General features: G+C 33.5%; 1 protein-coding gene across 1 annotated transcript; it reads left to right on the top strand.

Moving 5' to 3' along the window:
• Positions 1 to 27,853, top strand: LOC123531745 (uncharacterized). Its single transcript, XM_045312983.2, has 5 exons — positions 1 to 519; positions 20,971 to 21,038; positions 22,229 to 22,326; positions 23,940 to 24,107; positions 25,658 to 27,853. The coding sequence occupies exons 1-5, from the start codon at positions 457 to 459 to the stop codon at positions 25,750 to 25,752; spliced, it is 492 nt and encodes a 163-aa protein (XP_045168918.1). The 5' UTR covers positions 1 to 456; the 3' UTR covers positions 25,753 to 27,853.
• Positions 27,854 to 28,000: the final 147 nt, after the last annotated feature.

Below are 28,000 nucleotides of genomic sequence, written 5' to 3'. Positions count from 1 at the left end.
ACAGCTAGCGTTATATAGTTTCCCTACAATGAAAAACGCGACGACAATGTAAATTGATTGTACAATATTGAATTCAGAGTTTAAATGTTAAACACGACATACAAGCTACCAGTAACGTTAAAGCCAAATGTTATCATGTTAGCGGATACAATATTCCTGATTTATAGGACATCTTAAGACATTTATCATATTATATATTAACAGTAAGCCTATTCGATTTGTCGGCTCATCAAAGTTCAATACATTACTGTTGGACACGGATTTATATTGTGCATATCACGCTTCAAAAAAGTGATTTATTTTTCAATATATTAAATCAATTCATATCATATTTTTATATGAATGGAGTAAAACCTAAAACATTGAAAGTTACAAAATACGCTTCTTATCTAGAATATGCCGAAAGCAACACCCGTGACGATATAGAAGGGTTTCGTTTAAACCCCAAAATATGTTATGATGAGGACGCCTAGCTGGATTATTACTACAAATGTTGTTTTGTTATCACATACAATACAGGTACAAAATTATTGTAATTTTATTGTAACGCTTTTTTTTCAAGTAATATGAAATTCTACATTCAAAGTGTATCGGTAATATACTACAAATCTATTAAAATGTGAAAAGGTAAGAAAATGCTGTATATTTTAATAAATTTGTAGAACATTACTGTAGTATGAAGTGATCGTTTTGTATTGCTGTATTGTTAGAGAAATGAAGACGGGGAAACATTTTCAATATATAATCAGACAAACGACCAAAACACTATTGTATCTAAAAGGCAATGGGTATATTTTTGCATTTTCAAAGTACGTATACACTTTCAAACATTTGTTGTCACTGTACTTGTACTGGTCATTTTAACATCAAAATTATCAACATACATTTAAACCAACTTGATATGCTTTAAGGGCTCATAATGGCTTTGGTTATAACGCAGGTGCTACAGTTTAAGGTACGAATTTAAAATATATTACTTTCTTGCTATTTCCTATTTTCTGTAAATGTTATGTCAAATATTTGTCATGAGTTTGAATAGTTGGCTATCATAGAAGAAAGTAATACTACATATATTCTTTTTATTACCTCCCTTGATTACCCTGTCCTAACAGTATAAGGTCAGGTGCAACATTGAAAGTAGTGCTCCTGCCTTGCAGTGCAATTATGCACATTTTCTACTTTGACAGCTACTTTATCTGCCTTAACATAAAATAAATAACACTGTGGGATATTAACTAAGTTAATTGATATAAATTATGTACATGCATTATCATGACCACGTATATACGCTTTTTACCGTTAGTTTAATTGGTGACAACTGAAATACTATTAGGCCAAGTGAACTTGACAATAGCCGGGTAAATAAATTCAAAACTTAACATAGATCCCTGTAACAAACTCAAGCCACGGAAAACTCCGACGTTTGTCCTTCTTTTAAGTAAATTCCATAAAAAATTTCAAGTGAAATGCGAAATTCAAGAGTTTTGCTGTTTTCAGGATTTTGCAGGATTCTTCAAAGGTTCAAAAAGCTGCCTACAATTCAGCAACGACTGTGTAAGAATTTTATAAATCAAGCTGAGTGAAACCAATGTATATAAGACATATAGTTAATGCTTACAGAAACTCAGAAGGTCAAAACAAATGTAAGATTACGCATTGTTTTTAAATATGTTTAAGAGGATCTTAAACGATTAGCGAAAGAATGTGCGATTATGCGTTAATATATCACTACTAAAGTGTTGTTTTGTCCAAAGGTATTAAACAAATCGAGGTCAGTAAGAATTGTGACATAGTTTTGAATTACAACATCCATTCATAAGTGATATTCCATTCAAACAGATTTATCTTATGGTTTTCTGTTCTTTAAGTATTATACAAAACGAAATAACACTATAAAGTTGCGAAGTAAAGAATTCCAGTCCCGCATTGAAATGGAAGATCATTCAGTAATCATTGAAGATAAAGTCGTACGCCAATATACCAGCATAACTCCAGAAGTTGCAAATATTTGAGAAGGGAGCTAAGTTGCTGATTGTCAAGATAGAGTTATGGTTCTTAATATTGCCATTAAGTTGCATTTAATTGCCTGAAGTTTAAAGTCTGGACAAAAATATGAAGAATTAAGTTCTGTAAAATAAATTAATGATCATTCAAGACTGAATTGCATAATTGAACATTAACTTTACGGACGGTGTTTGAATAAAATCAACTTGTGTGTGACATTCTCTTGTCTGGATCAGTTGAAAAGGTCGTTGCTGATTTAGGGACATAAACAGAGATTAATAATTTTTAAAAAGTTAACATCCAAGAGTTATAGTTCTTGAACTATATACGAAATAACAGATATATTTTATTTGGTATAGATCAAATGCCATTTTTCAAGAGCACTGCCATAGGTGTCTAGAATTATGGAAGGGAATCTCCGCCAGGACATGCATGCTGCTAAATGACATTGCTATGTTATTTACTTACATATGCGTTCTGCAACATTGCAACTGCATTTTAGTTTCTTACATTTGCCTTACAAGAAATTCATCTTTAATGCTTCTAAATGCTAAGAAAACTGCTTTCGCCTTGCATAAATTTCAATCATTGCAATACTAAGAATCCATGAATTTAAAGTAGGGACCTACATAGAAAAGGTCTACAACAGGGACCTATATATCAAAAACGAAAAACAACGGACAACAACTAAATGTTAACATGCATGTGTTAGTTTTATATAATTTAGGAACGATTTAATCAATTTCAGAAAGTAAAACGTACAAAACAGTTATAACTTGTTCATTAACATTTTAATATGCCACAGAATGGATGCATTTGCCATTTACACGCAAGAATATGCGTTTTACATACGTGCAGTGACGAAAGATGCAAGGTATGTTTTACTAACGGATGGAAGGTAACACAAAGACGCATGGATGTTGCATTTGGTTTAAAACGAATAACACAAGGCAACATGCATTTGTCATTTAGCAGCATACATGTCCTGGCGGAAATTCCCTAAAATGCAGTTGCAATGTTGCAGAACGCATATGTAAGTAAATAACATAGCAATGTCATTTAGCAGCATGCATGTCCTGGCGGAGATTCCTTTCCATATAGAATTTAGTAATTTAATGGGTACCTATGCTTTGAGAAATACATCTTCATTCATTGCAAACTGTGATACAAATGCACAAATCATGAATTATATGATATTTGTTGCGTATATATTATAAGACACATTTAACAGTAAGTATATACAGAGTCAAAAATGGCATTCCTATATTATAATAACCTTTGATCGATTGGAACCGTGTCAATAGTTGTTTTTAACGCAGCCTCTATATTTAGATCTAACTTGCACTTAATCGAAGTCTCCTAAAAGGTTAAAATTACTGCTGTACTGTGATTAAAGGCAGTGCATTGACAATTACTTAAATGAAATATTCTATGTATATATTTAAAAATTGATTTAAATTAAAAAGCTTTTTATAAAACTCTTTCACATGCTAGTGTTGAGTTTCAGTTATTCATTATTAAATCGATATTGCATTAGTGAAAAAAAGAATCTGCTGTAAATAATTGATTAAAATTGAAAAAAAAATACCACTAGCTCTGTATAAAAAAAAGTTAATTACATCGAGTGTATTAAAGTAATAAACGCTATGTCACGTAGTCACGTGTTTGTAAACCATCAACCCATTCCCGGGTCTTCTGAACATTTACTGAACATTGCAGTAGAAATATATGAGCCGTGCCATGAGAAAACCAACATAGTGGGTTTGCGACCAGCATGGATCCAGACCAGCCTGCGCATCCGCGCAGTCTGGTCAGAATCCATGCTGTTCGCTTTCAAAGCCTATTGCAATTAGAGAAACCGTTAGCGAACAGCGCGGATGCGCAGGCTGGTCTGGATCCATGCTGGTCGCAAAGCCACTATGTTGGTTTTCACATGACGCGGCTCATATATATTTATGAAATAGCTTAGGTGTCACGTTTTAAAATGAATTGCAAAAAGTACGTTTATCTTTTTTACATTAATGTTTGTTCGTACTAGGGCTTATTTTATAAGGAAAGTAAAGTCTCCTAAATTTATTCTCATGTCAGTATACAAAAATTACTCTGTGTTGATAGGAAAGAGGTATAAAATGTACATTACCTCGAAAAAAAAAATACATAATTGCAGTGTCTTATCTAAAACGTTTTATATTGAGCAATCACAATTTCACAAAACATGCACAATTATCGGCAATTATAAATATACCGTGAAATAAAGGTAATATCTAAAGCCTTGAAAAAGTCATGTAGTTATTGGTTCGAAATAAAGGTAAATATTGTATTCGTTATTATGCTTGAAAAATACGTCATGTAAATTACCCTTTCTTTTCAAATAACCCGGAAGACATAAATGCAATTGGGCAAAGTTACGATAGACCATAAAGATATTATACAAGTGTACATTCACCCATACTTTTTAAATCTAAATTTCCACTATGTTTTTATCATCGTAAATGCTTAGATATGAAGAGCACTTAAAGATAAGATTTGTATACTTTGCTGTCAATATGTATCTTTTGAAACCAAAGTAAACAGATTTTCTTTAATAAATGGTAATAAATGTAAATGAACCTTCAGGTATGCATGTTCCGATATCCAGGTACATACGTGCTTTTTCGTAAAAATAAAGTATATCCTTTAAAAGTATATGATTATTTGATACATTTTGAAAACCGTGCAGCATGTTAACTTGTTCTCATAGCCAAAGAAAAAGGCAAATGTAGCTAGTCACAAGACATGAAATACAAGTGACTAACTGATATCCCTAGCTGTACATTCCATCGCGGGTCGTCAGAATCAACCCAAGTTACTGCTGAATATGCAGTTAACCTATCACATAAACACTAATGTCTTACAATGATGGACACTCATAAACACGCATTTTGATATGGTTTTACAGTATTTCATTTGTAACTGGACAGCATGCTTGAACTTTTAATGTGATTTTAAAGGGGCTGGATACATATAATGATTTCTTTCTTCTAATCGTAGTGGGTTGTGAGGTAGAGTCCATCTTGGAAAATGAAAAGCTCTGCAAGTAGCTTTTCGAAGGTGCTTGATCGAAAATCTTCTTTCTCAACACAAAAAAAAAACTAATCAAAATTAGCATTTCGGCTCCCAGTTCGAGTGGAGATAGACTTGAGACCTTTCAAAAGAACCAGTGACTTAGAAGTAGGAAATCCTTCATTTTATAAATTGTGTTGATATTAGAACAACGCTACTCAGTTATGAATGAATTGTATTCAGTTTCATTAATTATGAAATTGTTAATGAAATTAATTATCAAGAGTAAAGGAAATAAATTACTTTCACAGACATTTTGTCTTTGAAGTATACAGTTTAATACTCCTCAAACAAATGAATATCCTAGGCAAACCTTTGGTGGTTACGTCTCACTTCTGTTAAGTGGGGGAAAAATGTCAAGTCATGTTAACATTCGTGCTGTTCCAGCGAAAATGTTATGGCTGCTTCAGTGTCTATTGCCGTATAACATGAATTATTAAATCGTTTCAGTGGGTGAGTTTAATTATTCCAGCCCGTATCGACGGGCTGGTATTGAGATAGGATTTTCATTTTTCTTTTTTTAAAAAAAGCTTAAAGCTTTCGAGTTCGATGGTGGCTTTCATACCTTGTTTTCTGTATGATGAATTGCAAATGCACTGGCAAGCTGAAGACCAGTTATTGCAGTATGTAAACCCAAAGAGACTCTTTCTAAATGAAGTTGTTTCCTTTTAGCGTAACTAGTCGATGTCATTTTTATTTTTAATGCTAGCATTATTTTTAATGCTAGCATGACTTCATATACATGTGCTTCGTTCTGAATGGCTTCTTTCATGTATGGTTTTCATTAGTTTTAAAAATAACTCATATAAAATTTTACATATTAGTACACGAGTGTTCCACACAGTATTCCCGCGTGCAGGAGTGACATTAAACGTGTTATGCCGATATGACAATGAAATTGAATATACAGTTTGATAAATTGATTTAACTTTGCTACTACATATCAGTTTTGAAAGGAAAATTTTGACCAAGTTCCAACATTGAAAAAGTAATAATAGTAAGCTGTCAACATTGATTTAGGCAAAAGCTAATTTAATGTAAAATTAAGCCGCAATGCATTACGATGTTTAGTTCATAAGTTCAGAATATGTTACAGATATTGTCAACGACCTAATTTTAAGTTTTTTAAGTTCGTTGTCAGTATGAAGTTAAACTTAAAAAGATACCTCGGTTTTTGCATACTTATGACATTGTGCACGTGTAGACAGTGATATAGAATACCTGAAGACTTGAGTTATTGAAAATGTCAGATTAAAACGGTACTCAACTTATTTAGACCATACCAATCAAGAAACTACGGAAGCCTATTAGGGACATTTTGTCTTAGCTTTTAAAAGGTGGAATGCGCCCCAAAATTTTTTTCCGAATTTCGTCCTGAAATTTATACTATACAAAATTCAGGATATATGCGATTAGGTTCCGATTTTACTTTGTCGCCATATTGTTCGAGTTTTTTGCTATTGTGTCACAAACATGGCCCCTGGCGTCACTTTTCGTGCAACGCCCAGTTCCGAATGCTCTCAGCATTTTTCCTTTCCTGCGCTCTGAATGTCATAAAAATGAAAAATACAAAATAATTGTCACTTTGCATTTAGAAAATGCTACTCAATGGTACAAAATTCAGCGAAATAAGATTGACGCTTAAGACGTCAGAGGCGATATTGTGACGTCAGAACGGAAAAACTCACATCAAGTTTTGCTATAAATTTTGCCTTAAAATCCAGTTTATAAAAAATCGGCTCGATAAAAAAATGTATAACTTTGGTATGTTGTTTCGCAGTATGTGAACGTCTAGCAGACATATAAATACTTAGGGGTCACCGACTTTCATTTTTCAATATTTGACGATATTTTACCCCTACCCCATTAAGAAATTTCACGCTAAATCGTGTTTTCACGCTAAATCGTGTTTTATTTAACAAAATAATCTAAATAGTATGCGAAGTTGCACGTATCAACGGTAAATCGGAAAGTATTGAGAGACATAAGGGGAGATTCGCTAAGAAAGTGTTAAAGAAAAAGTCAGATATTTTAAAACATGTAATAAATTGAAACATTCAGTGATTACGGACATGTTCCGAAAAGAAGAATTGTAGATATGAAATATCTTGGTGAGATATTTGATAAAGGGTGTAAATCATGTTAACGACATGTCGTATCTAAGGATATTATCGAAAAAAAACTTTGTTCATTGGTTAAATTTAAGTGTTCAGAATGTGAACACGAAACTATAATTTCTACATCCAGGACATTCGGAGAAACAGATAGGACTTTTACTAAATCTCCGTACTCCGTAAATCTGAACACTGCAACTGGTAAGGGTTTTATAACATCTTTTCTAGTATTTATTACTTTATTAAGAGTTTGTTACTGCACTTGATTAAAAGGTTTCCGCCAAGAAATGAATTCTTTGCATCGGACCTGCAGCTGTGCTTAATTGTAATAAAAAGACACTCAAGAATAAATTCTCTGCGTCGGACCAGCTGCAATACTTTATCGTCATCTGAAGATATGTCTTTCAGAAATAAAGTCTCTTCACTGGACTAGCTACTCTACCTAACTGTGACCTCTCTGTCACTTTGTCTGTCTGTCTGTCTGTCTCTCTCTCTCTCTCTCTCTCTCTCTCTGTCTCTCCGGTGGGGCTCAAACTCCGAAACTCGCGCTCCAGAGGCGAACGCTCTTCCACTGAGCTATAATTGCACACGATTCCATTTTCAGTGAAGTCATCTTGTCTGGAGCGTCCGCCTCCGGTGCGAAATATCATGACTTTGATCGCCAGTCGTTTACCAAGAATGTGAAAAATGATACCATTTGCTCAGCTTTATGCGGATAGAATAGACTCTTTTCTCAACTCGTAATCTCGCATGAATGAGATGTGGAGATTGATGTCTAAATTAGTAGAATTTATTTCATGATTCACCATAAATTAATTAGTGTAAAAAATAATAATTTCTTATCAGATATAGGATCCGATATACTATTTTCGTGCTGATTATACATGTAAAGTGGAGCAACCGTCTGCCATGCGTCGATAAATATTTCTGGTAAAATCAGGCAAATGCTCATTTCATAAAATTACATTTGAACGAACTTTCTAAATGTTAAAAACATGTTTAAGTACCTATTTTCACGATATTAAATCGACAACGGACCACATACAAGCCTTTTTACAAAGCTAAGTTAGCATTTGCAAGAGACTGTGTGAACGTTAAACTATTCTTCAACCTTTGAATTTGCATTTTGAAAACATCAATAGGAAATAAACAATAGATAGTAAATAGTGGATATTGTCCGTAAGTATTGACCTGGCACTCATGAATATTCCGTACATTTCCGTAATTTAATTCTCCGTGCCCGGACCTAAATAGCATAAATATTTCTTGATGATAAACAAAATATCGCATGTTTAAGTAGCTGCGGGGACAAACCGATTATCCATCAATCTCGGGGTTGTGGGTTCGACTTCTCTGTCTGATAATCTATTTTTCAAATTTCATCTCCAAATTTTACAGGCCGGAAAATTAAAACTTACCTGATCAAATTTTATGGTTCATTTATTGAAAGAAATGCACTTGTATTCACTATATTTTGTAGAATGTGTCGAGTAAAGGTATCTTAGATAAAAAGACAAATTACTCCCGAAAATTGATACTACAAGTGAAAACAAATTAAAATGCGTGAATATTGTCGCAAAGATATGTAAGAATACAAGCAATAACGATAACACTATATTACATTTTGTACATTGAATATACAAAAATGGTCTGAGGTAATTTTGAACCCGCGGCAACGTGCATGGAAGTAAGACAGTTAATCATAAAGGTTATTTGTGTAATAATAGATCTTTTCAGGATACAATATTGCGTAATTTAAAAGTAACGAAAGCGCCCAAAAATATTAGTGAAGATTAATGAGTGCCAGGTCAATACTTACGGACAATAGTATAAAACATACATTTTGTCAAAAGTGTTTACCCGTGGTAACGTGCGTGGAAGTCAGACGGTTAACTATAAAGGTTATTTGTGTACTAATAGATCTTTTAAGGATACAATATTGCGTAAAGTAACGAAAACGCCCGAAAATATCAGCGAAGATTAATGAGTGCCCGGTCAATACTTACGGACAAAAATATAAGTATATACATTTTTTTCAAAGTTGTTTTCTTTTCTTCTGCACTTCAGATCGAATATATCGTGAACATTTCTTATAATAAATACATCTCGTTTTTAACACGAACGTAAGTTGTGCAAGTTGAAAACGCATTCTTTTTAACTCTAACGTGATATAGCCTAAAACCATGTGGGGGTGGGGGTAAAGTTATATTATATTGCGAAAAATAGAAGTCGGTGACCCCTAAGTATTAATGTGTCTGTTAGACGACCACATACTGTGAAACAACATACCAAAGTTATACATTTTTTTATCGAGCCGATTTTTTGTAAACTGGATTTTAAGGCAAAATTTATAGCAAAACTTGATATGAGTTTTTTCGTTCTGACGTCACAATATCGTCTTTGATGTTTTAGGCATCAATCTTATTTCGCTGATTTTTGTACCATTGAGTAGCATTTTCTGTACGCAAAGTGATAATTAGTTTGTATTTTTCATTTTTATGACATTCAGAACGCAGGAAAGGAAAAATGCCGAGAGCATTCGGAACTGGGCGTTGCACGAAAAGTGACGTCAGGGGCCATGTTTGTGACACAATAGCAAAAAACTCGAACAATATGGCGACAAAGTAAAATCGGAACCTAATCGCATATATCCTGAATTTTGTATAGTATAAATTCCAGGACGAAATTCGGAAAAAAAATTTGGGGCGCATTCCACCTTAAGCATTACCTCTTATGTGTGATGTATTATGCGTTACGTATTATTTATTACCTCTTAGATTATACACGTAAGGTAGAGATGAAGCGGGAAACATGAACTGAATCCTTTACTGATATGTGGAATGTATAAAGTTTTCTTTCACAAAGCTCGACCGAATAGCTACTGGAATCTACATTCCGCATGGAAAGCCTGATCTAATGTTCTTTGCTACCAAAGTATTTGATCGGTATGATTAAGAAGATGTCAATATATGCTGTGAAATGTGTGGTTCCAGTAGGAAGATATATAGCCAAGACTCAGAATGTCTTGTAAGACTGCTCAAACCTATAGTGTTCAAATTTCCATACATGTACAAGATGCTATATAGAGAGCTATTAACACTTGTTGAAGAAAAGTTTGATTTAATCACTTATTAACATAATGAAAATATCTTTCATTTCATCATATCAGTTTTCATTGCATCTGTGAAAATAAAGATACCATTGGATATGATACAAATTTGGTTAGGGGACACTTCTATGACGTTTGAACCAATTCCTTTGCCTCAGGGAAGTTTTATGTAAATTTAACTTGGGTTTACGCAGAACATTGATTTGTAGCAAAAATCGCACGTACGCTTTAAGAATATTTTCATCGAAATTCTTAGCTGAAAAAGGACACTAAACTGCCGAAGTGATACATGTTTTGTTTTTAAACGTTGGTGTAAGGTGTTAAATAGCTTTTGATACTGGTGAAGTTATAAATACGCTGGAAGAAAACTTCAGTCCTTAGTACGGCGCGAACTGCGAATTCCTACTAAAGTCTTATTTATCAGCTCTTGCACATATAAAATGTATATAATTTTGCATTAGGTATTTCATCTTACATCTTATGTCAAAGGTATTAGGCATTAGGTATTTCATCAAGATCTGTAATGAAATATATAATGCAGCAAGATAGCAAACCGAGAAAAAAACAACAGAAAATAAGAAATGGGTTTATTTAGCCTGTTTATGGGCAGTAATGAAATATATAATCATGCAAGACAACAAACTGAAGTAAATCACTAGGAAATAAGAACGGGTTTTATCGAGTCTGTTTATGGGCAGTAATGAAATACATAATACTGCATATGCCCATTTGCGCCAGTTTAAGCCATTTTCTATTTTTAGGAACAGTCAAACCCCGACTTCCTTTTACAATAATATATTTTATTCAAGTCATGGCCATGGTCTGGCTTTGTAAACTCAATCCACAACACTAGAAGTACAACGTAACATGTTTAATAACAATCCTAGGTTTGGTGACTCTAGGTTAAATACTTTTTGAGATATACATGACATATATTCTGACAGACGTACTGACAAGAACAATTTTAGGTCTCCCATAAAACAACAAGAAACAAAAGCTGTCGGTTGACAGCGCACTTTGAAACAAATTTGGAAATGACCTTATAATGGTGGTACAGACCAAGTTTGATTAAGATCCATTATGCTGTTCATAGCATAGGTCGTTTAAAGCTTTTTTTCTGGTTTCAGCTCTAGTGGTCACCAAAAGGGGTTAAGTGCCATAAGCAGTAATCGTTAACGTCCGCCAATTTTGTTTCTCTATATATGGAGAACTAGGCAAATCTAACTTTTGATACGTAACACACAAGATATAACACCTAAGAGGTAATACGTAACATGTAAGAGGTAACTGATAACACGTAACACATAATATGTCATACATAAGAGGTTATGCATAAAAACTAAGACAAAATGTCCCTAATAGGCTTCCGTAAGAAACAGAACAGAACAAAATACACATTTTAATTACGAAAGAGAACCTTCACATGTGAACAGAAACCACTGTTTTTATTTTCAAAGAATTATTATTAAATTTACTATATAATTCTTTATATAAATTTATCTCTGGTTCATATTCAGCACATGTTTACTCTGTTACTAAGTCAAAACTTTTAACATTAAAGTGTGAAAATTAATTTCCAATGTCATGTAATACTAGTAAAAGACTTACTGAATAGCTAGCCGGTCAGTAGTCAAAACTATTGGCCCTTGGTCCGTCCAAATATATGCGTTATAATGACCACTTATATGTGTGAGCAGCAGTTTGATTGGTTCCAAATGTTTACAGAAACACAGTTACTGAGAAGGTATATGAATAAATGAAATACCCCGGGAGATGAAAAGATTTCTTATAACAAATTCCAGATTAAAATAAAAACGGTCTTTCTCCTTCTTTCGAACGAGTTAAAAATATATTTGAAATGTATTCAATTATAGTATTTTGCTTGTATTTATATTTATCATTCGGACCTTGATATGTACGTTCCATCACGGGTCTGCAGAAACGGCAAAAGTTACAGACAGTTTTACACAGTAATTAACATTAACCATTACTATGGTGTACCATTTTGGTCGAAAGTATGCATTGCGTGCGCGCACATTTCAAAATATACATGCACGTATTACAATATATACGTTCTACCAGTATATTTTTATACGTGCAGGCGTATAAATGCACATAAATGTGTGTTGCATTTACCAGTGGAGCGGATATAAATTCAATTGAAACGTTTCTCAAAATTGTGTTCACACATTAGATAAAATGTTAATTTTCTTAATAGTAATTGCAATTATTTTCCTAAAGTTGTTATTACGTGTATATTTTGACTTTAGGAAATGTGTAATGGTCGTGATATGAATAAAGCACTATGACGAAAATAGTTGATTTTGTTGAAGTTTTGAATGGCATAAACATTTATTTTCATGACAATGACAAAATAACAAGTGTTAAATTAGAAGATTTGTTAAGTGTGTTTTAGTGTAGCACAATGCTGTTATGAAAAGTTCACTTTTACCTTACAGTAACATAAAACTAAACGTCTCTAATAGAACAAATACTAATTTGTCTTTTATAAAGAATTGCTCTATCAAAAGCATGCAATATTTTGCAGTTTCTGCAGAAAATGTATGACGTTAGTGAAGCACTTAATAATCCATGTATGGGAAGCCTTCAAGTTTTAAGCCAGCCATAAATTTTGTGAAAAAAAATCTGGACCTATTGTCAAAACATTTGGGGGGGGGGGGGGGGGGGGGTCACTGACTGTGCTCGCTACATTACAACATGTCCTGCATATGGCAAAAAAACCGCTTCCTTTCTATTAAAACTGATTGTAACAAAATTCGGTGACACATATATAGCAATCAAAATTTCATTTTAAACATGAGTATAAACGAGACACTTTCTGGTTGGAAGCAACATATAATTTTTCAATTATCATCAATTTGAAAATTGTGTAAATTGTGTAGGCAGTTTAAGGCTGAAGCTGTATCACTGGAACACAATTTGATGACACTTGCTTCTCTGTATGCAAAACTTTATATCTTTATGGGGGTCAGTTTGCTACATAACGTTCCTGGTAATTCCAGCGGCTATATACTTGAATACGAAATTCTCTCTGATTTTGTCTTTTAGTGCCGATGCGGTTTTTGTAACTAATATACAAAAATATAATACGTTGGTGATCCGTGTCTGATTAAAATAAAGATGGCTCAGCATATCATATTAATATCGAATTGGTAAACAGTTTTTGATGACGGTGTCGCTTCTGGTAATTTAATTCTACCAGCATCGTTAAAGTTCGTGCTTGAATTATTAAATCGTTACAGTGAGCGAGTTTAATTAGTCTTAGTATCCTGTATAATGGAGTATACATGATATTTGTCACTTAATGCTCGTTCTTTATGACTTCATGATTACACGATTATATACATGCACTTCGTTCTCAGATCATAAATGCATGTATGACTGTCTTACATTAGTTACAAAGTAACTAAATTCATAATTAAGAAATTGTATGTGTATATTTTATGTTAAAATGAATGAAATAGTCCGTTCTTGTTATACTGTAGCCATTTGTTTGTGACTTTGATATCTGTGGCGTGGGATAGTTTGAAGATATGACTGTTCCACAAAATGAGTCCAGGGTACTATGTCCACACACAGGAGAGAGAAAGTGTACCGAGTTACATAGGGTTTACGGTTTTCACAATGAAATTTATTCAACAAGATGAATTGCTTTTACGTGCCTTTGAAGTATTAATTTCGAAAAGAAAATTTTGAATATATTCGAAGATTGAAGAAGTAAGAAAAGGTCAACATTGACTATAGTGAACCGCATTACGATGTTAAGTTTAAGTTCAGCATATGTCGCGGCTTTTATCAACAACATAATTTTATGATAAGTATGAAGTAAAAGTAAAAAAAAAAAAGCTGCCACAGGTTTCGCATGTTTAGGGCGACTGTCTGGTCGTGCAGTGTAAACAATGAAAATAAAACACGTGGAAACTGATATAGGATTGATATAAAGCGGCACAATTTACTGTTATATACGCAAGAACATTCAGACAAAAGCATATGGTCCTTCATATTGTTCTTGATTTACACGAGGCAAATTTCTTTCAAAAGGACCGGTACAATGCATTAGTGGGAGTATATGAAAAAGAAAGACAAGATGCATTGCAACTTTGGACAAAATAATATCTTATAAATGAGATAATCTTATTTTGTAACAATTTGACAATTTATGTCGTAGAACTAAAAATAATGCCTACGGATAAGATTTTAAAGAGGCCGGTGTATTTTGCTTGACTTTTCACATTTTAATATATTTCTTCTTCACTTGTAGCTTCCAAACCTGCTCGTATAGGTCTATTTGTTTTTCAAAATGTGTTGCCTGATGAAGCTTTTTCCTTAAGTTATAATAGTAATTTTAGTAATTTGCCAATTTTGATAATATAATGATACGATGTTAACCAAGAACGCTACTAAAATTAAGTTGACTGGCTTGCTTATTTTAAGTTATCGGCTAATAATAAAAAAAAGACATCCCGAAATCATCTAAGAAGGTTATTGAAAATGCCATTGCAGAACAGTACTCAGCCTATTTCGGCCATGCCAAGAAAGAAATAGAATAGAACACAACATACACTTTAATGATTATAAGAAAGACACAGGTTTGTCAAACCTGCAGTAAAACCGCCTGTGAACAGAGACCACCTGCCGCCAGAGATAACAAGTTTCATTTAAAAAGTAAAAAAACAAACAACAATATTGTCAGTTTAATTTAGACCTTTGCACATAACGATATCTTTTTTTCTCATCCAAGCATTGCCATGATAATTTATTCATTTGACATAGACAAAAAGGAAATGAGGACTTTGTGAATTTTGAAAAAGATTTTAAGTTATATCTTACTATACATAAAATTTCTTTTTTTACACCAAATGAGGTAACGATTATAATTATGATTAAATATGTATTTATTGACCCCATTGACTGAACGAATGGCAGATATTGAAGAGGTGTTGAGGTTGTTAATGAAATGTTCATATTGAATGGAGATTAGATTATCCTTCATATGTTTCAGTAAGATGCAACTTATGTCAAAATCTTCAACCTGGAATTTCTTGCCTGTAGGAATAATGTCTCGATTTTTGGTGTTAATTCTAAAAGTGAGTTTGCACACTGTTTATTTTGGCGGGGACGCCGTATATAAAATAAATAACATTATTTCATATTACTTCACCAACAGCGCGATAATAATCTTCAGTTAAGTTTTTCATAAAAACTATTTACTAACTGTTCTATAGTTTTTTTTTCAGTTTTGGTGAAATAGCTCTGTTAGTCCCACACTGGACTGTCGGCAACATTAGGTCATCGCATTCGACCATATGTGCAACCCCTTTAGAACAACTCACAAATAGCACAACTGTAACATTGCTCATAACTTTCGTCATTAAATTAGGTGATGCTGACGTCGGTAAACAATAGCCAGCACATATTTGGTAAACAATAGCCAGCACATATTGGTTAAATCAAGCGGTATTGAAGTATGGCACGGCGCGTACCGCAAAGGCAGTTGCAACCTATAACATTTATTACATTCTTACCATTTTCACCTTGTTTTGTAATTATCTTTAACCTGAAATTTGCTTCAAATTCTTATGGCTGCTTGTAGAAACATACTGGTGTCTGAATGCCTCGATTCGTGTTGTTAATTCTAGAAGTGAGCTATAGGTCTTCACCATGCACTTTATTTTATTATCAACACAATAACTCTTATGTCAACCATAACTTTCAGTACATTATAGAGTCCCAAGTCTGTCATAAAACAGAAAAGGGTATTAACTTTCATACATTGTACTGGAGAGAGAGGCTAGATACTTCCATAATAAATGAAGCTAAAGGACACAGTCATATGTACAAGTTAAAATACTGAAATAATATTTATGTTTAATGATGTAACGCGACAAACACTCTATCTAACAAGGATCATAACCAATGCTATATCGAAAATCGTCTAAAGGAATAGGAACAGAGCTCAGTATTATAAAAACTGAGTTTGGAGACTAGTCGCACAGTAAAACCTTGTTATTTGTCAGTTTCAAACTTGAGATCAGATGATGTAATTTCAAGTTTGGTCTGCAATTATCTTAAACCCTCACCTGGACGAGCGAAGTGTTTTCCAATTCAGACGTTAAATGCTGCATTTTCTTACAAACTCAACTTTCGGGACGCCTTTTTGAATGCCCTCGTCTGTCTAATAATTATCTCCCTTGAAATATATTGGAGTATATGCCATTATCACTGTCAAAGAAAAAGTTTGTCGTCATGTAATATATCAAGTGATTTGAAAAAGGGAGTAAATGACACAGTAGCAGTTTTGCTACGTTATTAACGACACATGCTTAACTTTGCATTGTTTCGAACAGACTGGATGCTGCGGAGGTAATATTATCAGGACCTTAAGGGCTCAACCCTATTCATTCCAGGTAGGGACGTTCGGTGACTAACCATGTTAGATAAGAACTTTTATCTTTGCCGATGGCCCAGTTCTATTTGTTTTTTTTTAATGTTATCATATTATTATATCAATGAAATGAAATTACTTTGACACACTATCAGTTTTGGTATGTTTTCAATAGAGGATCACACAAATATGATGATATATTCATCTGTCAATATTAACGATCGGCAGAACAATGTTCCAATAATGTCATGATAAAACTGCATATCTATATCAAACTTTGCTGTTTTAATGAGTTAGATTAGTTTAAAAGGTTAATCCGCTAATTTTGAGAGACAACGCGGTTGCGCGGTGCGAACTTCCTTGGTTTCCGCGGGGCACAACCTTATATTGATTCGTTAAGAAATTGAATCATTATTCTGATAATCAGGCTGTGAGCTTACAGTTATAGTCGTTGTTAATAAGACAGGGTACGAGGGTCTGTCAGCGATTGTCGTCATCGTGCTGATTATTACATCAAGACGGTAAATAAAAAGTCACACCATAAAACTCTTTGATAAATAGATAGCTGCTCTTGGTTATAATGACATTGTCCTTTAGTCATTGTTAAATATCAGTGAGTTCCATAGTGGTAGGAGCGGTTTGAAAGTTTGGTGAGTGGACGGGAGAAAGAAGGTGTGTGGCAGCGATACAAACTTGATCGAGTTTCTACGACAAAATTTTAGAATATAAACCCGCCGACTCAAAACACTGTCGTCTGCATATTCCTGCCCATTCCCTAGGACTGACAGTATGGAAATACTAAGAGTACACATCCCATATACATACTACTTGAACTGATTTAGTAAAAATCATATATTAATTGTAGTCCTAAGCATATTACAGCTCATCGACATACAAATTATTAAAATTACACATTTTTTGTTATAATTATGTCAAGTGAAATTACTATAATATTAAACATTTAACCTTGTAACAGACATGCAGCAAGAATAGGTCGTTTTTGTTAGGTTTAAAATACTTCGTCACAAATTCTGTACGTCTGAATATAAATTTTTCAGTGTGGTACAAAACATATGAGCCGTGCCATGAGATAACCAACATAATGGGTTTGCGACCAGCATGGATCCAGACCAGCCTGCGCATCCGCGCAGTCTGGTCAGGATCCACGCTGTTCGCTTTTAAAGCCTATTGGAATTGGAGAAACTGTTAGCGAACAGCATGAATCCTGACCAGACTGCGCGGATGCGCAGCTGGTCTGGATCCATGCTGGTCGCAAACCCACTATGTTGGTTTTCTCATGGTGCGGCTCATATGCTAACATTTTGAGGAAAAGTAAAACAATAACAAATATCTGTTGTTATTCTTACATTTGATATACAAAGCTCATTTAATACCCATAGAATTCAAAGTTTTTATGGTTATTGCTCTAGAGAAAGATCGATCCTATACATGTGTAAAAGTTGTTATTTTAACGAAAAGAGTGATGGATATTATAGTATGTGGTATCACACTCACTGTTTATAAGCACAGGTCAAAACTCTACCACTAAGAACGTGTTAAATGCTTTGCATGGCTACTGGAACTTGCTCGGATGATATCAACCTTATACTATATCAATATGTCCTTAAAATTTGATGTCTGCCATTTTGAATTTTACTATAATTAAGAAACCTATTGTCTTTATTTTATTGATACTCGGAAAAAATATATGCAAGTAAAACTTTTATTTCAAGTTCAAGTTCAACATTTTATGTAAGTGTCATCTTTGTGTACAATTATATAATACATACATATAAGATGAATATTAACACTGTACCGCAAAGTGAATCTATACAGATTTGCAAGAGACTATAATGTACATTTGTTAAAAAAACACACATTTTATAATAGTCTAAAACACATATTATCTTACATTTTACAACTAATCTAAAATATCTATTTGCTATTAAAAAATTTTGTGTTACACTAAAATCTTCAATGTTTTACAATATTTACAGTAAGACCATAAAACATATGTCAAACCTATAGGTAGAGAGTATTGTTTCTTAACTGTAACACCAAGTAACATTTTATCCTAAATCTAACAAGAGCTGTCCATAAGACAGGACGCTCGACCTTTCTCAGTGCTTGACTCTGAATTAGAGCTTTGCCAGTAAAAGGGGCATAACTCTATCAAAAAAACTATCAAAATTCAAATCAGAGTTATGGAGATTGCTTCTTATCGTGTAGCCTTTGATAGTAAATACCTAATTTAAGTTTCAAGTCAAATGCTTTGATAGTAACAGAGACATTTGACTTGCCAAAATCTTTAACAAAAAAAATCTAAGATAAAAAGGGGCATAACTCTGTCAAAATTCAAATCGGAGTTATGAGGATTGTTTCTCCTGACGTAGACATTGATAGTCAATACTGACTATTTTAGTTTCAAGTCATGAGTTTTGTTAGTAACAGAGATATTTGACATTATCAAAAAAAAAAACATTAACCAAAAACTTCTAAGTTAATAAGGGACATAACTCTGTCAAAAATTCAAATCAGAGTTATGGGGGTTGTTTTTCCTGGTGTAGACCTTAATAGATAATAACTTTTAAAGTTTCAAGTCAATAGCTTTGATAGTAATAGAGATGTTTGACTTTATCAAAAACATTAACCAACGGCGACGCCAACGGGGCGAGTGCAATAGCTCTACTTTTTCTTCGAAAAGTCGAGCTAAAAATATCTATTTTCTATTGAAACTTATTGTGTTACAATAAAACTTCAATGTTTTACAATATTTACAGTAAAACCATAAAACATTTGTCAAACCTATGGGTAGAGAATATTGTTTCTCAACTGTAACTCCAAGTAACAGATGTTGGCTATACATTTTACCATGTCATTGTTGGAGAATAAAAAAACTATTTTCTCATCATCTGTAAGGTTAGTAAAATTTGGATCAACTTCTAAAACAGTTATTGTTCTTGAAGTTGTTGAATGATGACTTCTATAGCTTTTGGGCTCTCAGTCTTTTTGCTACATTTCTTTAAAAGTTTGCATGACAATAATGTTTCATAAATTACGATTCTCCTCGCCAACCGTTCTAAATGGCCAATTGATCCCCGAGCATGCGAATGTTCCTTGCAACTGTAGAAAGCCGCACGGACGTGGTCTGGTTAATTGAATATAATGATGTATAAAATTCACGGAGTGGAAGTAACAAAACCTGTTATAGTAAACATCGTTTCTACTAAAACCCACTGCATGAGTCGTAAACAACGCGAGTGTGTAATCATTATAAAATTTCTCATACGACAAAATACTTACAATTTATTGAAATATTTAGACCGAACTTTGATCAATGTAAGCTTTTCAATGACAGAAATATAAAACCTTTTCTGTAATGTAAACTACACGTGGTATTATCCAGCTCAGCATGGGGGCTGAACTCTTAGCTGAGTAGTTGTTAATTAATCACTTGTCATTATAGTTGTTATATAACATGCCTTTAGCTGTTTGTGATAACAGTGAATGCGCATGAATGTTGTTACATTTCGTGTACCCTTTTCCCTATATTTTCAGACTTGTACACAGTTTCTGTATAATCTGAGACTTGTACATATATATAGTTTCTGTATATTTTCAGACTTGTACACAGTTTCTGTATATTTTCAGATCTGCGCACTCTTTCTGTGTATTTTCAGACATGTACACAGTTTCTGTATACCTGTGGTATTTGTATGTGTTTATACCTGTACACATTCTGTGTATGCTTAGATATATTTAAACTTTCTATATATTTTCAGACCTGTACACACTTCCTTGTATCTTTAGAACTGTACATGCTTTCTGTATATGTACACACTTTCAATATATTTTGATACATGTACACAGTTTCTGCATATTAACATCTACCTTTACTTACGTACATCATTCGATTGTACACACTGTTTGTACAGTTCCCGTTTTATATTTCGGTACATTTTTAGAGCCGTGCACACTCTCTGTACATTCTCAGACCTGTACACACTATGTGTACTTACAGAATCCAAGGCTGTTTAAGTATATGTTCATACTTATACAAACTTTCCACATAATTCCAAATCTTTACACACATTCTTCATTTCTTTTCGACTGGTAGCCATTTTTGCATATTTTCAGACTTTTATACACTTACTACGTTTTGTAAGACCCGTACGTACTGTCTGGACGCTATCTCAGTATATTTTCAGACATGTACACACTTTCTGTATTTTCAGACTTGCACTGCATGTTCAGGAGACAATAATGAAGATTCGGGATGTTGGTACACACTTTGGTATATATGGTAAGTAAAACAAAGAATTATAACGAAACAATATATAATAACGAACATTTCACCCAGTAATCTCGATACAATGCTAAAGTGACACTGACTCATTTTATCAATAAATCATTAATGTTTATCTCGAATTCCTAATTTCTTGAACATTTATTTACCTGGATGGTATGTGTGTGCGTGTGTGCTGTCAGAAATAAATAACATGTCTAGTCAATGTAAGAATAAGATAAAATAAGTCGTCTTTTTTATCCCTTGTTATTAAAATGTGAAAGATAAAGGCACAACTTCAATAAGCCACTAGTACTAGTATACAATGTTACAAGTTAGTCTCTGACCTTGCATAAACAGTAAAACCTTGTAAAACTACTAAAACATTACCATCAGGCTATGTTCAATTATATTTTGGGGTAATTTGTGATCTTGTGTGTTAATGAACCCTTGATTATTATACATAGTCGGTTATTTAATCGCCATAGTAGCCTAATGGTACAGCTTCCGTTTCGAGTACTGGAGGTCGTGGGTTCGACCATCGGCCGCGTCATACCAAAAACCTGAAATGATACTGGTAGCTCCCTTGTGCCAAGCTCAGCATTAAGAGGGGAAACTAGCTTCTCTTCTCTCCTATCCTTGTGACGATGGATGGTGCAAGAGAATGTTTGATACAGAACTTGTAAAACTTGCTTCACAGTCAACTTAAAATAAATCAGTATAAAGAAAAGATCCTTTGGAAGCACAGCAGATGGTAACCAAGCAGTGTAATAACAAGCACGGTTTGACTGAGTCTGTTCATGAAAGATATTGAAATGCTCAGCACCCCTCACGGCCCCTAGCGCCGGCTTATTAGTAACAAGACCAATTTCAAGAACGGACCGCGACACGGCACTTAAAGGCTGCTATCGTGATAGTTAATAAAATCTATGTAAAAGATCCTTCGGAAGCATGGAAGTAAAATCAGGCTTTGTTTGATTGAGTCTCTTTATGAGAGGTCATTCAGACTGTTTTTTCCCTCTCTTTTTTGTAGAGGAAGCGAATTTTTGACAGTGTACATTCTTTTCTTTTTTTTTGTATTTTCAAGTTTGACAGATTCTCATTTCTAAGTATTTTAACATTATTTTTTACTGTACTTTAAGTTGTTATTATGATAAAATGCTTTATTCTTAAAACCATGTTGAAAGCGTCTGAATTGTTCTTTTCAGGTTTGTTTTGGGGCTGTTTGTTGTAGTGATAGCAGTTTTAGTCATTTTATACATCAAACATCGAACGAAAGAACGCTCACGTGCGAGGAGACGCAGAAGTAAGTACGACTGATAGAAAATGAGCTGTAGACAGTTAAATGGTACCATAGACTTAAATAGACGTAATGCATGACCTTACCCGGTGTTGAAAGGGTTACATATATGTTATATGCTTTTAAAACTGAATTATTAGGCAGAGTATGATCTATAAGAGCAAACTATATAGCTGATCACGTGGGATGACCGTTATATCTTGTTTATATATTGCGCTGGGATACGTAAACATTATAATTTTTTGATGAAAGGATTTTCATAGTTTTTTGTTTTTTGCTTTCTTTAATTCTCTCTTGAGATATAGCCTTTGTGATTAAGTTGTAATGTCATGCGTGTGCCAATACATTAGGAAGTATATGTTTTAACAGAGGCAGAAAATGCGCTTACTTTTCTCTTTAGCAATACATTAATCGGCTCTGTCGCACAATCGCAGAAATCGCATTTTTCTAAAAGCCTTTTAACAGAAATTGATTTACTTGAAAGCACATTGCCACTTTTCCTGGTCATTGTACTGTATGAATAATTAAAATGAAACCACGGCAAAATTTATATCTTTCCTCACGCGAGGTAACGGAGTAAATCATTCAGAACTTACCGACCTTGAAAATCACTATCATACGGTGCCCCTTTAGTGACATAATTAATTCTTTCTGTTTTTCCAAGTCACCGATTTCTATTTCGCATTTTTTTGTTCTGTTTTTGGAAGTTTTACTGTTATTTCGTTAAAACAACAAATTAGGATTTCAGTAAAACAAATTTAGATTTCGAACAGCAAAAGTGGTAAAACGGTTAAAATTTACATTCCAGCATAGTTAAATTTGCTCTGTTATTGTGATTATTGTTTTTTATTTTTCGAGCTGATTTGTTTTATATGTTACATGCTCAAAATAAGACATGATTTTGAAATAAAATCTTGAATCTTAAAAAAACGAAATGATATTTCGTTATAAAGAATACAAATTTTAAATAAAGAAATAAAGAGTGTATTGGGTGTGTCTCTTAAGGGACTGCCTATTGACAGAAAGGGATGTTGTAGAAACCCTGTGTCCTACAAAAAAGTAGTTTAAAACTTCACAATTAAACACCAACTGTGTATAAGGGCATAGTGGCGTAAGGATCACGCCTCTTCGGCGGCACAAGTACTATATCTTCCAACAAGCGTACTTGATGTAGACTTCTAATGCAATCTGACAAGGGAGACACTAGCTAAGGGAGTTCAATCAAGTAAAATTGAATAAAAAAATGCACTTCACAAATAAGACATAGAAACAAGACCATGGGCAGCAATTGCAAAAAAAATATTGAACAACCCTTCAAAGGACAAGGCAATTTTATAAAATCCTACTTAGTATTGATTATTTGCCAGAACGACACATTAAACGCGCCGATACGAAAAAAACAAGGTATTTTCGTTCTGGTGGGACACCAAAACAAGACAAATGTCTCATTTGTTGTATCGACGCGCTTCATTTGTCGGACCAACACACTAGAATGATATGGCAGAAATCAGCCACCATATTTTTATTATCGAAAGAAATACGTCATTTACAGAGTTTTTGATAAAATGTTCTAGTAACTGGAAGCAGTTTTGTACTTTAACATTATTTTGCTTATTCAGGAAGCACACGAACAGTTCCGATACATATAGTACCTACTGGTCCCCCAGGCTATGCAGAACCTAGTCATAAACCACCTTCATATGATGAAGCAACCCGCCAACAATCGGGTACCACAGTGCCGGGTATAATACCTTACTACAACGACGATTATGGGTACCAGCCGCCGCGTAAGTACCGCCCAGTCTGACTGTTAAGAGCATATGTTTTTAATAACTTTTCAGCTAAATATATCTTATCAAACATCGCGACAGACACTGAAAGCTATAAAATGCTATTGATTTGCTTTGCTTTATTGCACAATTGACGTGATAAACAAGAAAAACGGAGGTTCTTTCATGTCACTATTTAGAAGTGTAATTGTCTGGAAATGTATTTTCTAAAGAGTCACGTTTTATCTAGCATGATCGGTTCTATAATAACATTCCCTGCATCTTCACTTGTTATTTAGGCCTAAAAAAAAATCTTTGTTTCCGGTAACATGCTCAAAAAAAAATAGGGTAGGTAGGTCGAAAATTATTTTTTTTTTTGGAATTTTTTTTTATTAAGGGAGACTTTCCGGAAATTATTTTTGTGTCAAAAAATGATTCCAAATAAGGGGTTTATGCCTTTAGAGCATCAGTAAGTTGATTTCTAACATCACTGGCCATGTTTAAAGCATAAAAAGTGCAGTTTTGCAACTTTTTGTTAAAAAGTTGAAAAATATATTCTCCAAGGCCATAAAAACATTTAGGGTCGGGCCAAAAATTTAGGGTAGGTCGGGATACCGGAAACAAAGAATTTTTTTTTACGCCTTATGGATTGCAACAGCCTTCGAAAGATGTTTTGTTTTAAGCTGTTTTGTACAAAATAGCGATGATTATTTCTGCTTCCATCGGTGATAAATATATTTTTACAAATGTATTCCACTTTTAATTGTCATAATAATATTGCCAGTCTTGTGATCTATTCATATTGTTATTTCCATTTCAAAATATGGTTTCTTAAAGTATATGTAACAAGTCAGCCCGCTTTTTTCAGTACGGAGATCGCGGGGTCGGGAGGTTGGTCTTCGGGCTATATTCCCATTATGACATGACGCATTGACGGTTTGATAAAAACAGTGTTGAAAAACGGCGCTAAACCCCAAACAAACAAACACATATATAACTAAAAGTATTGCCGCGGAGAATACAGGAAATTAGAATTCTAAAATATGTGGATCAAGAGCAACTCGAAATTAAAAGAATATATACAGATATATGTATCTGTTTCATTCATCATTTTTCATGCGTTTGCCTGAAAATTCAAAATAGAGCTTAATTAGTGTCGTTAATGTTTGTTGACTATTGTAATTTATTGAATTCAGTCTCTTGAATTTCAAAATCGTGAATCAGCAAAAGTTGATATTCCTTGTGTAACTTCTGTTAGAATGTTTTTGTCATTCCATTTTTAGTTAAGTATCGTAAGAAATTGGTAAATTTACCTTCTCAATTAACTTCATGCCAGTTTTATATCAAAAACCATTTAACCTTACCGTTCTCCCTCTATTTCCATATACAAATATTGACTGTATTTGGACCTACAAGTAGTAAATGTTTGTTCTAAAGAAAAGGATCTCTTCTTGGGAGGTCAGTGCGTGTGGTTCAGATAAAACAATTTAATTAGATATAAACTGACAAATTTCTGTATTTTGCGGGCTTTCCGTCTCAGTCTTACCACGGTATATTTATTCTTTCAGCAACAAGCATGCGGATGGTAACGTCATTAGACATAACCCAGCCACTTCCCCCTCCCTACGATGAGTCTACACAAGGTCATGCACATCCTACGTGAAATGTCAAAGTCATTTAGTAATCATTTTCACCGTGCAGACAATCATTTTCATAAAGACAAATTATACAGGTTTTACTTAACACGAATGAAAAGTTCAAGGTCACGAACATATAAACGTTATGATCTTTGTTTCAAGGTAGGCAAGAAGGCCTGAAGATATTTCATAATTCGTGAGATGCTGACAATGGAATAACACATTTATATAAACATGCGTTCTGTAAGAAAGCTCTTTGGAAATGAAGCAATGAATGGTACGCATGAAATGTTGCTATTTAAAAGGTGGAACTTTAGTCGTGTAAGACGACCATTTCTGTATGTGACAATAATCATGAGGATATGGCCGCCATACGTTCATTAAATGTCGATATGGGGTATGTCTATCAAATTAGTATAAACATTTTTTTTTTCACAGAAATGTAGAACGTTTGCCTACATAAATGTCTACATGCATTTATTTTTGAAATTATAATCACTGTCTTTTGAATTCCGTCCACAACTGTTTCTGCAGAAATTCTTAAGCATGGTGCATTTATGTTTTATGTTGTTTGAAACTGTATCTGTCATGCTGTCTGTACATATATTTTTCTTGCATTTTCATTTTTTAGATTGGAAATTTGCACACAAAAAAAATCAATATGGCAATGCCGAATGTTGGCATTTCAGTACATTTGTAGGGCTTTTTTATGTTCGTAGTTGAAAATATTTTTCATAAATCGCATTCTCCACAGCTGTGAAGAATACGATCCAACTATTCACACAGTCAGAATATTCCTTACACAGATTTCGTTATTGCCATAGGGATTTGATAGAATGTATGTGTATTTTACATTTAAGGTTACAGATCATTCAATGATCTAATGAAATTCAGGTTTGAAATAACATGGTCTAGAAGGCCAATAAATAATCTGCATCTTATTAATAAAACTATAGAAACAAATTTGACCAAATTAGATAATCCGCTTATTGATATACTGGTATATGAAATCTCTGCTTTCTGCTAGTTAAAATAACATGTTTATTTCACCATTTTCCTACAATCTTGACATTTGAAGTGGAAACCATTCCAAGTAAAAGACGACGAGACCAGATTTTGTGTTATGTTGTACTAAGGTCCACTGGGAAAAGGGTATAATATAATAGGCCTACGCAATTGTGTGTTAAAATGTTTTCCCGGAATTTCAACCCTACCGAAAGAAGCTATTTAATGTTATATAATGGCAGTTAACTGCTGCATTTATGCAACATCAATTGTATAACGCAGTTGATTATACATGTAGTAGATCTATTTCAAAATAAAAAGATTTTATATAAATACTAGCTCTAAAAGAGAAACAGTTCTCTTATTTAAAAAAGGGAAAAAATGCTTACAGAAAAGGCGAGTCCGAAACAGATGGCAGTAGCTGTTTCAAGTAATTTGTGAATCAATAACATATTATGATAATGACTTGTACAATATGTATTGGCGCATCAAGAACATAAAATTATAATCTGGTTTTGTACAATATATATTGGCGAATCTAGAAAATAATATTGAAATCATGATTTGAAGAACGCCTGTTAACGAACTAATTATGGTTTGTACAAGGTTAGGTTTACTAGGGAATCAAGAAAACGAATTTGTAATCAAGTTCTATTGTCGAATCAGGAAAATAGTTTTGTAAACAAAATGTGTACGTCTGTTGGCGAAAGAAGAACATAATATTGTAATCATGATTTGTTCATTGTTGAAGAATCTACAAAACACGTAAAAATAATTTGTCGATGTCTATCTAATTGGCGGATAAAGAACATAAATTGTAATTGTCAGCAAAATGTTTCTTTGGCGAACGAAAAACAATATTGTATTCATAATTTGTACAACGTATGTTTTTGAATCAAGAACATAATTTTGTAATTTTGATTGAACAATGTCTGTTTCTTGTTTCTTACAGATCTATTTTTATGATATATATTTACGATATAACCGTTTGTCATGCTTATTTTTTTCGCCATTCTGAATGTGCTGTTTGTTTTATTGTTAAAATTGTTGATCTATTACAGTGTATTTTTCATTGCATAAAGCGGATCTGTGATAGAAAATAAACCTATTATAATATATAAACTTCTTTGCTTTTGTCTACTCCTTGGTCCAATTTTGCACCAGTTACTTCCCCTGAAATACGGGTTAGTTCCTCTGCAATACCAGTTACTTCCCAATCCAATATGGGAACTCATTTTGAGGGGTAAAGAAAGAACATCTGTAAAATTT

Source organism: Mercenaria mercenaria, chromosome 11 (assembly GCF_021730395.1).
Source record: "Mercenaria mercenaria strain notata chromosome 11, MADL_Memer_1, whole genome shotgun sequence".
Lineage (NCBI taxonomy): Eukaryota > Metazoa > Mollusca > Bivalvia > Venerida > Veneridae > Mercenaria > Mercenaria mercenaria.
Note: the sequence above shows the minus strand (reverse complement) of the source record. Positions and strands in the feature narration are given on the sequence as shown.

Excerpts from the sequence above, each read along its gene's own strand:
- LOC123531745 (XM_045312983.2), top strand. The coding sequence starts at position 457 with ATGATGAGGACGCCTAGCTGGATTATTACTACAAATGTTGTTTTGTTA. Across the intron at positions 520-20,970 it reads TGTTATCACATACAATACAG|ACTTGCACTGCATGTTCAGG; the intron begins GTACAAAATTAT and ends CTGTATTTTCAG. Across the intron at positions 24,108-25,657 it reads TTATGGGTACCAGCCGCCGC|CAACAAGCATGCGGATGGTA; the intron begins GTAAGTACCGCC and ends TTATTCTTTCAG.